A 15,913-nucleotide genomic window follows, 5' to 3' on the forward strand; every position below is an offset into this window, starting at 1 on the left:
TGTCCTGTAACAACCAGAGAGCGTGGTAATGTACCTACATGAGGCATGGGAAATACGTCCGACTAAACATGGCTGTTCATTAATACACCCCGCATAGCAAAACAGACGCCCCCTTTTAGCAAGGGTTCTATTACTGGGCGGGAGTAGTTTGCCTTGCAGGTCATCTATTGTTATCATTTTGAAAAAAAATGTTTACCAGAAAACACTAATTCTAATATAGAGGTGACAACGTAGTCAGTAGTTGCAGCATACACTATGTGATAGGTTAAAAAACATTTTGAGCATTGTTGTCGATTTTTACATATATATAGTGACATAAACAATTTAGAAAAGGTGCATATTCAATAACATGTTAAGATTTTATTATATATTTTTATCGCATGAATTCAACTACCTACGTAAACGGTTAATTAAAGAAAAATATATGACACAACAAGGGCAACCAACAGTAGTAATTTCGAATAAAGAGGGGCATTGTAATGGCCAAAAAGAACAAAACATTCTTTTCTTGAGATCTCATATGCTCCCACTTCCAGTATAAAGACACTTTCCAGATAAGGGAAGGTCATAACTCTTAAAGGGAGATTCAAAATCTGTGACTTTGTGAAAAGACGAACAATTGATAAATTTAAGCACAGTACTTTTGGAGATTTAATAAATATTTGGCCAAAATAATCTTTTTATACTCCAATTATTCCAATGCTATATTTTTTTCTACGCTTTACATTACTCTTCCCCATGCTCAATAGAAAGACAGACTACACTGTCTCATTAAACAGAGCTGTTCGACAAAAATAAGAAACGTAGATACAAATTCTTTGATTTAGGTGAATGAAAAATCTTACTTAGTGAAGAACAACGGTGATTCCCACAACAAATACACCAAAAACGATATCATCAAAATGCTAAACTTTTTGATCGATTACATAGGTGTTGAGTTTGGTGGTTTGATGTTTCAGTATTCCAATGGGTACTAATTGTGCTCCACTACTGGTCGACTTGTTTTATACCCATATGAAGCATAATTCATATAGAATCAAAGAAAAAGCATCCAGCGAGGTTCTTTAATTTCACGTTCAGATGTATTAATGCTGTCCTGTCACTCAATAACTCACGTTTCAATGAGTGTTCACTTGTCATATATCGTAGTTAATTTGAGATTAAATATACTACCGAAAGTAAAAGGTCTGCTTTATTGTTGCTTTGAAACTTTCGTTGAAAGTCGATTTTATTTGCAGAGGTGTGCACTTTACACAAAAACTGCTCGAACAGAGTTGTAAGGAAGACGACTGAAGTCTAATCACTATACATAATTCTTACGTCACGTCATCATCACGAATTGGTTGACCGATACGATGTGGCGTCGTCTCAACTCACTAGCGACATATTTTCGTGGTCTTAGATCTTCGATACAAGTATAGTCGTCTGATCTGTAAATTTACCGATTGTGTCCCATTCCCAATTGTGACATTTTGACCGAGCTTAAGTTCGCATAGTGGGGGGGGTGCATGCATAGCTGGAGACGCTAACCCTGTCGACGCACCCGGTCTTTTTGAGTTTATGCGAATTTTTTTTCTGTCTTTGTATGTTACCTTGATGCGTCACTTCTTTATCGGCTTACGAGATTTGAACATCGGTAAACTACTGTCACCTTAATCTATATGCTAAGTCTTATTTGTGAGCAATATGGTAACCCTACCGTTTTACCATACATAGGAATAAACAAGTTTCATGTCACATGGATCAATTTCAACACAGGGGAACTAGTTGGCATCTAAGATATCACCTTATAGCGTCCAGCTGTGGCGATACATAGGGGTCCCTTCCGTAGTCAAGTGTTGTTCATAAAGAATATTCGAGGTTATATTACAGTTATCACATATTACAGAGAAAACCTTAAAAACCTAACAACACAAAAAACAAGACAAAAAACACCATGAAATCGTGCACGTTCTCGTGTACTTCAGAAGTGGTCCCGACACAAAAATTATACCTTGGTTTATTTGATCTCGCTGATAATCAGTCTTACGTAATAAGATATTAAATTTCTGCTGAATCAAAATGCTTAGTATATATGAATTTTAATCAACCATTTGTCAAACCTGCGTTTTAGTTACATAGAAATTTTATATTCTACTTCGTCATGTACATGAAATACAGATACGTGATACACCATATGCACATTCTTCTTCCGTGAATAATATGAGCTATAGTGTACTGATAGTAAACAAGAAGGCCACATTTCTATAATTATCATCACGCAAGATATGTCTAACGTCACAGTACCCAAATTGCACCGAGTACCCAAATTGCACCTATTTAGCAAAAAAAGCAGTGGAAATCTTACAAGTTTTCTTACAGACGAAACAATTTGTATTTTTATGAATTGGCATTATGCACGTCTTCCAACATAGGTAAATATAATTTTATATGTACACAAAACCTTCACAGTATGTCAACAGATGAAGTATTCACTGGAAAAAGTAAAATCTACGGAAACGTCGCTATGCGACGTCCACAAAAAGTCATCTTTTAAAAATGAGCAAATAAAATATGTTACAAGCATCCATTTCTTAAAAAATGAAAAGTAAGAATAGAATAATGTCAAATTGTTCTAAATATTTGAAAAAATAAAACAAAACATCTGTTATTCGATTTTTAATGATGTGAATTTAAGCATGGATGCAATCTGGGTACTCATCATTACAGAATTATGGGTCGTTTGGAGGTCGGCTCAAACCCATTTTTCTATGATTTAATATGGATTAAAAATTAAATTGGTGGAATTATATAGTAAATGAGGATATATCTACAAAATAAACACAGAATGAAAACTTTTGTCTAGATCATAAATAAACGTAGGTGAAAAAACTGTCAAAATAGGTGCAATTTGGGTACCCTCACGTTAAACAGATGAGGCATGTGAAAACAGTTAAAACAATAAATTACAGATTTTATTACCTCTTCCATTCTCAATATTAATTCTCATTTAGAATTAAACTATATTAGGTAGATTCCGGGCATAGGACATTTGAGCGAAAATAAAAAAAAAGCACATAGGGTCATTTGAGCGCTGACATCATAGGACATTTTAGCGCCGGAATATTAACCTTACCTGGATTTTCAAATAGGACGTTTGAGTGAAACTTCCTGTGACACTTTTATAAATATGAGTTAAGAAAATATTTTTAAAAAGTAAGAAAAACGAGTAAGTTTTTATAATAAATATATCTTATTTTATTTTACACCTGAGTAATTCGACCGGTTCTGACTAGTTAATGGTAGTATAGTCCTGGGTTGATCTCTACTTACCAATCAAACCTCATAGCTGAACAGACAAGGAGAAGGAACAGAATCTCCTGGACTTGTATTCGCGGTACTGCCAATAGGAAATAACGAGGGATTTTAATGTCAGAAGCTTAGGATATAAATTTCAAGCTCGAACTGGTTGAAAAAAATGTCACTGTCGAGTTTCAAGTTTTATGACAGTGCTTTGTATTTTTTACAATTAAAAAATGTTTTAAACTTTGTGCGTTACAAACTCCACATTTTATTAACTATAACCTGTTCGAAATCCTATTTCCACCTCCCCGTGGTGAGCAAGGGTAATGGATTATATCTGGCGATCGGAAGAGGTACTCCTTCATCATTCATAATTTTTTTCGCTAAAATGTCCTTAAATTTCGGCGCTCACATGTCCTATACTTTGACGCTCGAACGTCCTTTTTTAATCGCTCAAATGTCCTGCCATTTCGCTCAAATGTCCATTGCCGAATTGTAGCTTCCGAAGAACCTTTGATCACCGCTCATTTGACTCGTGCGCATATAAAACTTGTTTCCTCCCCCCCCCCCTTTTCCTAAACCTGCGCCTCTGTCGAGTCAAACTTTCTAGGCCGTGTGTCTCGGAAAAGAAGCCAGATTATTTATGGATTGATATGGTCTTTTGTACTTTAAAACTATTTTGAAATCCTATCATCCTTTTATGTTTTATTTAATATTAAACCTGACGGTTGAAAATCCAGTTGTGATGTAAAGCACGTGTAGCAGTATGCAATAGATGTGTTATGATTGCCAATGAGACAGCAACCTAACAATGTCCAAATGACGTGGATTTAAGCAATTATAGTACAACAATGACCAAACCCCCTACCGTATAGTCAGCTATAAAAGGCCCGACATGACAAAATGTGAAACAACTCAAACGAAAAAACTAACGGCCTGATCTATAACAAAACAATAAACGAAACACATTTATAACAGACAGCAACCAACGAAAACCACTGAGTTAAAGGCTCCTGACTTGGGACAGGCACATCAAGAATGGGGTGGGGTTAAACATGCATAAGATCGTAAGCGCTCAACCCTCTCCTAATTTGGGAAAATGGTGAAACATCACAACATAAGAACAAACTAAAAAATAATTGGAAAATGACTTGACTTATCATAAGCACAAAAATAAACGTAAAAAACATGAAGATATAAGACACAAACTAGCCCATGTTTTTTTGGATTTGTTTACAAATTAAACAAAGAATAGAGACGTATTAGAATATCCTTGTTGAACGTCAGTGCTTTGCATTGGATGTTCTGATCAGTTTAACGTCATTTCAGTGGACAAGGAGACGAGGACGAACCTAAGAATTGCTAACGATCATATATTTTTACATGATTTAAGTTAAATAACCATTAAATTAAAAATGAATTAGTCATTTAAACAAAATACAACTGTAGGAGTACTTACAATCAGAAACATAATGAACTTTTATAAATAACATCATATCTGATTATCCCTCTACAATTTAAGCCTATTTACAAAATTTAAACGACTGACCCTCCCCCCCTTTTCTCCTACTCTCTCTTTTATTAAAATTTAAACTAGTATACATGTACATAGAAATAGTCTTCACTTACCCGACTCATAAACATTGCGCACTAAATCAAGAAAACGTTTGTCCCTCCTCCAGTAATCAGGAGCGAATCCTCCTGGAATAATGAGTGCGTCAAGGTCCTGAAATATTTGATTATAGTTACTGACTAAGCTCTTATATAAATGTTATATTATGGATTATACAACTTAATACGAATACTTCAGATGCATTAAATGGATAGGTACCATACTCAGGGGATCATAACTAAATGTCTCGCCAAGTTCCGCCCGCTAAATGCTGTTGAAAGGTTTATACATATATTCAGAAGGCAAAATTAGTAATACTGTTTTATATAACTAAAGGTTCTTTCTAAAACTGGGAACTTTTGATACTTTTTGTAAACAATAACTAAATCAATTCCAAGTTAAGTAAAACTCAATCTAATTGAAATCAAATCCTTTAAAGGGGCAGTAGCTACGAGATGTGAAAAAAATTAGAATATGATTTTGTTTGGTACACTCATTAACAAAAGTGAAATAATGAAATAATAATTCGCTTTTGGCAGCCAATTTGGTTCACTTTTGTCAAAATAAACAAAGAAACATCGCTAATGAATTATTCATTTGCAAGTGAATAATTCGACCTCATTGAATCCGTATTCATGTGACCTTCAATTTAACCCATTAGCTAGAGATTGGTTACGCATGTATTAGTCGTGTGCAGCCATTAAAAGGAAAAGAATGTCAACATTAAAAGTGAAACAAAGGTGAACCATTTCGTTGACTGATTCGATCCACAAAAGAATCATTCTTATACAGGTAAAAACGATGATTAACTTATGTTTTTAACCTATAACATGAAATCAAGCAGACATAGTAAAATCCAATTGCACGAGGTCGCTATCTATTTATATTTATGTCTATGTTTATATCGGGTTATGTGACCGTCGGCAAGTCGTCGGAGGTCATCTCGATAGCTAATTAGATGGCGTCTAGACTAAAATACACACGAAATTCTGATATATATTATCGAGTACATGCATTGTTAACTGTTTATTTCAGACTTATTGTAATTTGGATAAACGTTTTAGTATGTTATAAATCAAATATGAGAATTTGAGTCAAAATGCGCGACATATCAGAACGGAAGCAATTAAAGGGTTTAATTTTAATTAGATTGAGTAAAACTAGGTCGTTATTTTGTTGTGATTTCTGAGTGTGAAAAATGAATAGAACGGCCCGGTAAGAACATAAAAATAATTAAGATTTGTGATAGACGGAATTAATTACGATTCTAAATGTATTTAAGCCTGTTGAGCCTCAGTCCAATCTAATCAAAATATAGATCTCTGATTTCGTTATGCTCATATGATTCGACGAGCACACGAGTTCCGATAGAGGCTGATTTTAAATCATTAGGTCTCAGTCACACATTCAGGATTTTTACTGTTGTCCTTGATAGGACCACTACCAATTAAAATTTGTCAACAGTGAAGGTCTCGTGATTCGTGGCTGGAAAATTAGGATTTTAATTCAAATTTGTAAAAACATTTAGTTAATCACGACAACAATCCGATATTGTTCTGGAAAAGTCCCGATTCAGCAGTGTTCAATCCGATTCTGATCCGATTTGCATCTTTCGCATGCAATAAATAAACTCATCATAGATACCAGGATTAAAATTCCGAAAGGTTTTGCCAAATACAGCTAAAGTAATCTATTCCTTGGATAGAAAATCCTTAGTATTTCGAAAAATTTAAAGTTTTATAAACAGTTAGTTTATAATTATGACGATATCAATGATAATAAAGCGATAGAATCTGTTTGTCCCGACAGCGTCCCGATTCTTCCGATTGCGGTCCGACAGAGATCCGACAGTGAGTAGACCGTGAACCGACGCACTCACGAAGCAAACACACCATATAACCGTTTTGTCAGTCTACAAACAAAAATATCTCAACCATTTTGTCGGTTTGATACACTGATCAATAATTTCACTGATAGCACTTCTGTTCATGTTCAGTGGCAGTTATTTAACACATTGTCTTATCATCTTGGTACATTCTGAAAAATTATTTGTTAAAGGGCGACGTACGGAGGACTCGAGTTCACTGAACAAAAGAGAACGTACGTATGCATAAAGTAAACCCTACTGTCTGGGATATTGTAATTATACCATAGACACAGCGAGTTATTTGAAAGTAATGTTTACCTCATGCTTAACATCATCAATGCCCTGCTCTGCCTTACAAGGGTAACCATGTTTAGAGTTGTAAGTCTTTCCTTTTTCTGGCCCAATTGTAAATGTTTCATGTCCCTCTTCTTTCAATCTGTAGTAGGGGTACCATAACTAAAAATCAAAATTGACAAGAAACCTTGACGATCGACTATGATAGAACTAGTATATGTATGAGAGCCTGAATGGGGTTTACAGAAAAAAGAATAATAGACAAAAAACGAATATCGAATACGTGGGGTGCTAAAACATCATAAGAAACATATAAAAAGAGAACAATGTAGAAAACAATGGGCATAGTAATTATAGAATACTAGCATATCTTATTTCCTGGTTGGGGGGAGGGCCGGGTCAGGAGGATTTAGAAAATGAATATCATTGCCTGGTAAGAGCTGAACATAAATAACCTTGCATAAGACAGGGTGAAAATCGTGTCCCCTTAATTATCAGATTGGACAAAAGTTAAAACAAATAAGTTATTTGAGTAAAATTAGGTTGAATTACCGCATTTTTACTAGATTAATATGTAGTACAGTAAATTATAAAAGAGAGGACTCGGTGCGTCTATATGCAAGTGCCTGTGTGGCTGTCAACACGTTCAATAAAGTTCTGGGGGAAATTTAGAGTAACCACATTGACAAACGAACGACCCAAATCTTGAACTCTATACCCAAAGTGGGATGTAAGCTGACTAAGCAAGTATAAATGCTCCGTGCATTTCATTTCAAATGTAAATACATGTCATCAATTATGTGAAGTTTACCTCTAAATCTTCATAATTAAACTCGACCAGTATTCCAACTCGTTTCTGTTTTGTAGACATTTTTCTTCCTGTCTGTTTGTTTGTATTCAAAGGGAAACAACCGCCGACACTATAGAAATGTGGAAAATAAAAGGTTTTTATTTTAAATTAACATGGTATGAATTTTTTTTTAAGTACTTTTTTTTCGTATTTGTATAAGAATTATTGAATTTTTTGTTTTTTGTTTATTATTTTTTATTGTTAAACATACAGCACATATACAGTTAAATCAAGACTGTCCATGGCTGATTTATCTCTTTTATTTTCTGAAGTATTACTGAATGAATTATTTTACAATAGGTGAACATTTGTATGGACGTATATAACACCAGCGAAACGTTCTTAAATTTGTCTTACGGTCATCAAATATCCAATTATACAAACCTATAGATTTTTCTTAAAAATTAATATGTTGCTGATACAAAAATTTCCGTTTTACCATGTAAAATAATAGTTAGGTCACCGATTTCGTTTTTACGGTATACATTATTCAAAGTGGTGTTATATGTGTAAAATATCACAAAACGTCGAAATAACCCAACGTCATCGCTTGGCAATTGTTGCGAGGGCACTTTTCTATACTGCCCTTGTTGTCAAACGGATGCCCTTCTTCAGCCAGGGTTTGTCGCCACAAACGGAAAAAGCACATTTCTTTTACGTCAGTGAATCTTTTTGGTTCATACTAATATAATAATTATAACTAAACAGTCTAGTCAGTTTTGTAGTTGCATGTATGTTATAAGTGGCAGATAAAATATCCAGGGGGCGTAGAGGGCGTACGCCCCACCTTTTGATTGGAAAATATTTTTTTTTAACATAAAATCGTCCAAAATTTGTTTTGCCTCGCTACGCTCGGCAATATCTTTTCTATTTTTGAAATTTCGCAACCTTTCAAAAGTCCTGGATCCGCCCCTGAAGTACATCTCTAATCTTTTTTGAACTTTTGGTTTCTAATCTTTGAAGGCAAAATATCTTTATTATCCAATGAGTAATTAGATTTTAACATTCAAAATGTTCGCATTCATGATTAAATAACCATATATATTAATTTTTTTATTTATCTATAAATAATGTGCTGCAATTAATTATTTGCAGGTAATACACCGGATTTACTAGACTACAAGCGGATATGGAGAATACAACTTCAGCTTCCAACATGCACTTGGATTTTTACAAAATTAGACATTTTCACAATTATGTAACTCCTTTGAACTAATTGATTTTCTAAATATATAAACTGCAATATACATGTGTACATGCACAATCATCACCTGCATGTAACCGGTACGTTTGAGATTTTCATGTACTTTACAGATGTTTTATAACGAACTTCCAGAATCAGCGATTTTGACAGAGAAACTCTCACCCAAATTCTCGTGAGTTTTATTGCCCAACAACTTGATGCGGAAATTTTGAAATTTAAAAAAGGGGATGGCGTCCACGTGGTGTTCCAACAATTCTTTGAAAGGTTTTTTTTTTAATTTCCTGACACCGATTCCTCCCATTAGAAAGTTATTTTCTTTCCTCATACTGTAAACATTATTTTCATTTTTTTTTCAGTAGAGTGTCAGACATTTCCAAAATAATCAAGATATTCCTTGACCGCATGCTTCTTACCATATACAACAAATACACCGAAGATAATAATATCATAAACAAGTTTGACTTTTTGATGGATAACACATTTGTTGAGTTTGGTGGATTGATATTTCAACAAACAGTCTGTTTACTCATTGTTGAAGGCCGTACGGTGACCGATAGTTGTTAATTTCTGTGTCTTTTGGTCTCATGTGGAGAGTTGTCTCATTGGAAATCATACCACGTCTTCCAATCAGTACTAATTGTGCACAACTATTGGCCGACCTGTCACTACAAAAGTCAAAAAGTCTGAAAAGACCAGTTTTTGTCTGAATTTGCATGAATTTTTACTCGACATTCTTAATTTGTCTGAATAATTTTTAAAAATTCTTGACATAGTATGAATTTGTCTAATAAGGTTCTTGATTTTTCTTGACAAGTGTCTTGACAGTATGAACATTGTCTTAAAATTTCTCGACACTTTCTGTATCATCTGATAAGAGTCTGGATTAGTCTCGACCAATTCTTGACTGTCTTAAATTTGTCTCGATCTGTCTTGACATATTCTTGACATTCTTAATAATGTCTAAATATGTCTCGACATATTCTTGACATTCTAAATAATGTCTGAATATGTCTCGACACATTCTTGACAGTCTTAAATATGTCTTGACACTATCTCAACAGTATAAATTTCGCTTGAAATGTGAACAGACTTATTCTGCACTGTTTATGGCATTCTATTGCTGTTGTATACTCCTTTTTATTATGGCTAAACTAAACTTTGAAGAATCAAGGATTAATTTGGTATAGTAAGATACCCTTTTGGTGCAACTAAGTTGGAATACCCTGAATAATCCCCCATGTAGTTTAATTTTGATTTATTTTTATTAAACATTTAAGTAATTGTTTTCACTTGGAATATAAGTCGAAGGTATTGACAAACAGCATTTAGATTTTTGCCGTTCGCAAAACTGCCAGTCAAATTTGCTCTACTAAAATAGGTGTCTTGTATCTCTTTTGGACCCCACAATTCATCTTTTGGGTTTGTGTAGCTAAAAAAAGAGGGGGGGCTTTCGTTTAGGTCAAAGAATTTGTTCCCATCTTGATTCAAAAACCTTATTCATTTTTTAGAACAACCCAAAAACATTTTTTATTCAAATTTGAGTGTTGAATTTTATAATTTTTTATCAAAAATAAATATTTGTGATAACTCCTTCCTGAAAAGAAAAAAATGTTTAGATCTATATTATGCATGTCTGTTTGAGAACCATTTCATAAGACCGATGATTTCTATAGAAATCATTGATGGGACCCATTATAAATACATTTTTTTTATTATTCCTGGAGTAGATAATAATTTTCTTTTAATCTTTGGGAATTATTCAATTTGTTTTTATGTTAAAATAATTAACTTCATAATTTTGATGAAGAAAATCCATTTCAATTCAATTTTTTTTCATCAAAATGATGATTTTCCTTTTCATCTATCAACAAACTTTTTAAATTGTAGTGGCATGGTCGGTCAACTGATAAGTTGTATGGCTGATTTCAGGTAAAGCAATAACTTCTATTTGACAGTTGCATGTACTCTGGGGTGTGGAATACCTTAATTTTATGGGGAACATCCTGTCCATGTGTAATACTTAATATATTCCAACAGATGACATTACACAAATTTTTCTTCTGTTAAATGAATGATTTGTATATCATCATAATTTGCTATTTATATAAACCACATTTTGGTATAATAATTATTTACCATATCAACATTGAATATTATGAATCTAGAATGAAATATGTCTACAGTATGATTGGTTTGAATCATTTAATTTATAAGATTTAGGAATCAAAATTTGTAATTATTTAAAAACCCACATTGAAATTGTTTTATACCAACACACCCACATTTGAATTATTTTATACTTTAGATTTCATAGCCATATTTGCATTTGTAAAAATATTTATATACCCAAATTTTCAATTATTTTACGTGCCCAACTTTTATTTTTGTTGTAAAGAAGTGTAACTTGAAACAACAGTATATCATATAAAGAGAAATAAAGATTAAAGTTATATCATACATATTGGTCATGATTTGTAAAACTCAGAACTGTCAAGTAAATTTAAGACACGATTCAAAATGTTCAGAATATGTCAAGCCATACTGAGAAAAAATAAGAATGTCGAGAAATTTCAAGACAGTATTCAGATGTCAAGAATTTGTCAAGAAATTTTAAGACCATATTCAGAATGTCGAGAATATGTCGAGTAAATTTCATACAAATTTAATATAAATGAGAATTTGTCAAGAAAAATTAAGACACAAGTCATACTTTTGGAGAATGTCGAGTAAAAGTTCATGCAAATTGGGACAAAAACTGGTCTTTTCAGACTTTTAGACTTTTGTAGTGTGTGTTATTGTATATGAATAAAGATAGCTTTGGGTTGTTCTTCAGTGTGACAGCAACCCAACGATACAAATAACCAAAAGACAATATAAAGATCCATCGGCAGGCTATTGAATATGGTAGAAATTTTCTTGAGTTGTTTGTTTGTTTGCAAATGGCTGACTAACAAATCTACAAATGAGCTGCGACGGATAGAAATTGACCTAATGCAAGTGCACGTTTAAATGTACATGTATAAGACTTAGATTGATTTTGGAACATTCAAATACGAAATAAAAGATTAATTTTTGGTCAGTTTTGTAGGGTTCTTATTTTATCATATCAATTTTCAAACAGTTACAGACTTTGCATAGAGATTTTTTCAACCCGAAATAAGTTAACAGATGTATAGATATTCCTTTGCGTAAGGTCGATTTCTATCCGACGAAGCCCAATGTTGAATAGATCTGAGTAATAAATAATAAAGAGAAGATTTTTCATTTTCTCCAATAGGAAAGCAACTGCGATGTAAGCTGCTTCATCACCGATAAATGGGGATGTGTAGAGTTTATAGACTACATATTTTCCCTATAAGCTTTGAATAGACTTAGTCTTGTAGTTTCAAGGGGAGTGTTTCACAATTTTGACTTGACCAACCAAAACAGAGAATTAAATTTCCCATGGAAGCCATGGATTCCATCCAAATAGAATAATTTAGGACAGTTATATATTATTCCCTTTGAGCTTCGGTTGGTTCAGATTGGTCCATTATAAAATAAAGAAATTGTGTACACTTCAACACATATAGAAGAGAGATGAAAAACACGCAATAAAAGCGCTGTTTTTTTTCACTAAGTGCATGTTCTCACTGATTGTGTGTCGCGGATGGATTGGTATCCAATGACACGAAATCAGTATATGCACAGCAAGAAAAAACACACAAAAAAGCAAAGAAACAGCGCTGTTATTACTTGTTTTTCATCTCTCATCTATCTCTGTTGAAGTGTACAAAATTTCATCTATTTTATCTTTATATTTCCTTTCTTTTCTATTCTACAACACTGATGTCAGTCCGTCCGTCCGTTTTTGTTTGTTTGTTTTGCTTCAGGTGCTCATATCTCTATTCGATTTTCAGCTTTTCTGGTGTTTTTTTTTCTAGCTACTGCCTGGTTTTTATTCTGCTTCTCCATCTTAATCACTCATCACAGTTTAATGAAACTTGCTCAAAATCTTTACCATATATTACAACGCCATTGTGCACCTCCTATTTCGTATTTTTGTCCGAATTATTTTGGTGGACTTTACCATTGGTTTATTTAGGAAGTACCTATGTAGTTTCTACATCTCCTTACCATGTATCACAATTTTTCTTAAAACTTTCTAACGATCTTAACCATACTATGCATTTGTGCACTGACAAATTCAATTTTGTTTTTCATCAGAATCATTGTTTGGGGTTCCGTAACAAAGAATGGACTTTGCCACTGCTTTATTTCGGTGCCTAATTTTATCCACAACTCCTCCTAAGTTGCTAATTACAATTTATTGAAACTTTCTCACAATTTACCCATACAATGCTATTGTGCACCTCCTAATTTGTCTTTTGTTCAGAATCATTTGCGGGGGTTTCCCATACTAAAGTAAGGATTTCGCCATTGCTTTATTTGGGGTACTCAATTTGTAACTGTAACTTCTTTTTAACCTCTTATTACATTTTATTGAAACTTTCTAACATTCTAACCATAAAATACCTTTTGTGCACTTTTTTTGTTTGCGGTTTCTTTCAACAAATCATGTGAACACCACAGTTCACAATTATACACCTATCTCCTCCTGAACTCCTGTTTCAGAATTTGATGACATTTTCCAAGAATCTTCACTTTATATAAAGCCATTGAACACCTCCTATTTCGTTTTTAATCTCAATATTTTTTTTAGATTTTCATCACCAAAGCATGGACATTGCAAGAGAATTGTGTATCTTTTTGGGAGCTTTGTTCCCAGTTCCTCTAGTTTTATTTTTCTTAATTACAACACTTGTTGGATACTTTGTAATTTTTATTTCAAATCAACAAAACATCAACATTATAGAATTATTTTACATACATGTCTATTCATCTTTTGTATATATTTGTCACCAAATATAAGTAAATTTTGAAAACCATTGGTTCGTAGCAGATCTTACCATAGGTAGGCCAATTTTTTGGTACAACAACCCAACACCCACAAAGGAGTGTAGTTAAGTAAAGGTTAACAATTAAGAAAATAAAGAAAATATAGGACTTAACTTATGGTAAAATCAATCATGAACCATGGGATGTTATGCATCATTTTGATTTTAACAGAAAAATGCACCAAAAACCATATACCCAATTCATGTTGCATGGGACAAATACGTGAACACATTTTGACTATTTCATATACAAATATCTTATAGATCCATCAATTTCTATATTTCATGATACATATATATATTGAGTATTTTGTCATGAAAAATAACACAAAGACAAAATAAATGTTATATATATAAATAAATAATGCTGGTATATCTAAATTATTATATTACCCAAACCAAAATTTGTAATAAGTAAAATCTATTTAATATTAAGTAAAATATCTTGGATTAATTAAATAAAATATATATTGTATCTGATTAAGTAAAATATACATTTGTACATAAATTAGGCCGTTAGTTTTCTCGTTTGAATTGTTTTACATTTGTCATTTTTGGGCCTTTTATAGCTGACTATGTAGTATGGGCTTTGCTCATTGTTGAAGGCCCTATTGTGACCTATAGTTGTTAATTTCTGTGTCATTTGGTCTCTTGTGAAGAGTTGTCTCATTGGCAATCATACTACATCTTCTTTTTTATATTGTATTTGATTAAGTAAAATATAAATTGTATTTGATTAAGTAAAATATAAATTGTATTTGATTAAGTAAAATATAATTGTATTTGATTAATTAAGTAAAATATACATTGTATTTGATTAATTAAGTAAAATATACATTGTATTTGATAAATTAAGTATACAAAAGTTGTAAATGCATTACTAACAGTACCACACTTACATGACTTATAACTTCATAAAATATGTCAAAAACTCAAAACTACATGTAAACATAGAAAAAAATAAGATTACAAAATGTAATAATGTGTGTGTAGTTAAAACATACTGCCAGCTTATTTCCTTTGGTTTTCCTGTGGATTTCTTCCTTAGATCAATGTTATGAACTTGTGTCAGAAGAACTTTTTTTCAATAATTATTCTCGTTCTAATGGAAAAAATTCTATTCAACTTTTTGGCAAATGAAGATTAATATACAATTACAGCCCGCTGAGGAGGGGGATATCCAAAATTGTCAACCCTTAGCAGGATTGATAATTTTGGATATATATCTCCTGACTCATAGGGCCATAACTGTTATACAAAACAAATATTGGCCTCACTGGGGTGAATAAAAGGGCTTCTCACTGGAATGTACCATTTGGCCTCACCGGTGGTGAATTATAGGATTATTCACCATGGGTGAATGATAGGGTTATTCAACGGACGTTAGAATTTTTCCCTGTGGATTTGGACAAAAATATCTGAAATTAATTCACACGTGATCTTTTATTAGCCAATAGTTTTATTCAATTATACTGTGAGGTAAAATAATACTTATAGTTCAAGGGTGTCATATACATCATCAGGCGGATACACAGGCACTTGTCTCTGATTTTTTTTCACCTAGAATATACCTCAATATAGCAGTTATATTGAGGTATATGTATGTAATTTTTTTCACAGACAAGTTCCCAGTGGGTGTGTAGCTTGGATATTTAAAAAGAATGTTCATGCAATAATGCAGTCATCTCCAATAAAATATCTACATTTATTCCCATTTAAACTTGACAAAAATCTTTATAAGACACCCATTACAGTTTGTGTATGAAGTGCACATTTGTTTTGTTTCATGTCTGAAATAGGACAACTTACTCATTTCAATTGATAAAAAATTGACATTTTTGAATAAATTAATACATTTTGGTAGATT

At 32.7% G+C, this 15,913-nt stretch overlaps 1 protein-coding gene across 1 annotated transcript in view; it reads right to left on the reverse strand.

The window, feature by feature from the left end:
* LOC127711621 (putative cysteine protease YraA) overlaps positions 1-7,969 on the reverse strand; it is a 34,608-nt gene extending 26,639 nt beyond the window's left edge. Inside the window, exons 1-3 of the mRNA XM_052217723.1 lie at positions 7,867-7,969; positions 7,080-7,217; positions 4,912-5,008 (exon numbers count right to left, since the gene is read on the reverse strand). Of these exons, the coding sequence (XP_052073683.1) occupies positions 4,912-5,008; positions 7,080-7,217; positions 7,867-7,926 (295 nt within the window). The 5' untranslated portion in view covers positions 7,927-7,969. The remainder of the gene's footprint in view (positions 1-4,911; positions 5,009-7,079; positions 7,218-7,866) is intronic.
* Positions 7,970-15,913: the final 7,944 nt, after the last annotated feature.

Source organism: Mytilus californianus, unplaced genomic scaffold (genome assembly GCF_021869535.1).
Source record: "Mytilus californianus isolate M0D057914Y unplaced genomic scaffold, xbMytCali1.0.p SCAF_8, whole genome shotgun sequence".
Taxonomy (NCBI): Eukaryota; Metazoa; Mollusca; class Bivalvia; order Mytilida; family Mytilidae; genus Mytilus; species Mytilus californianus.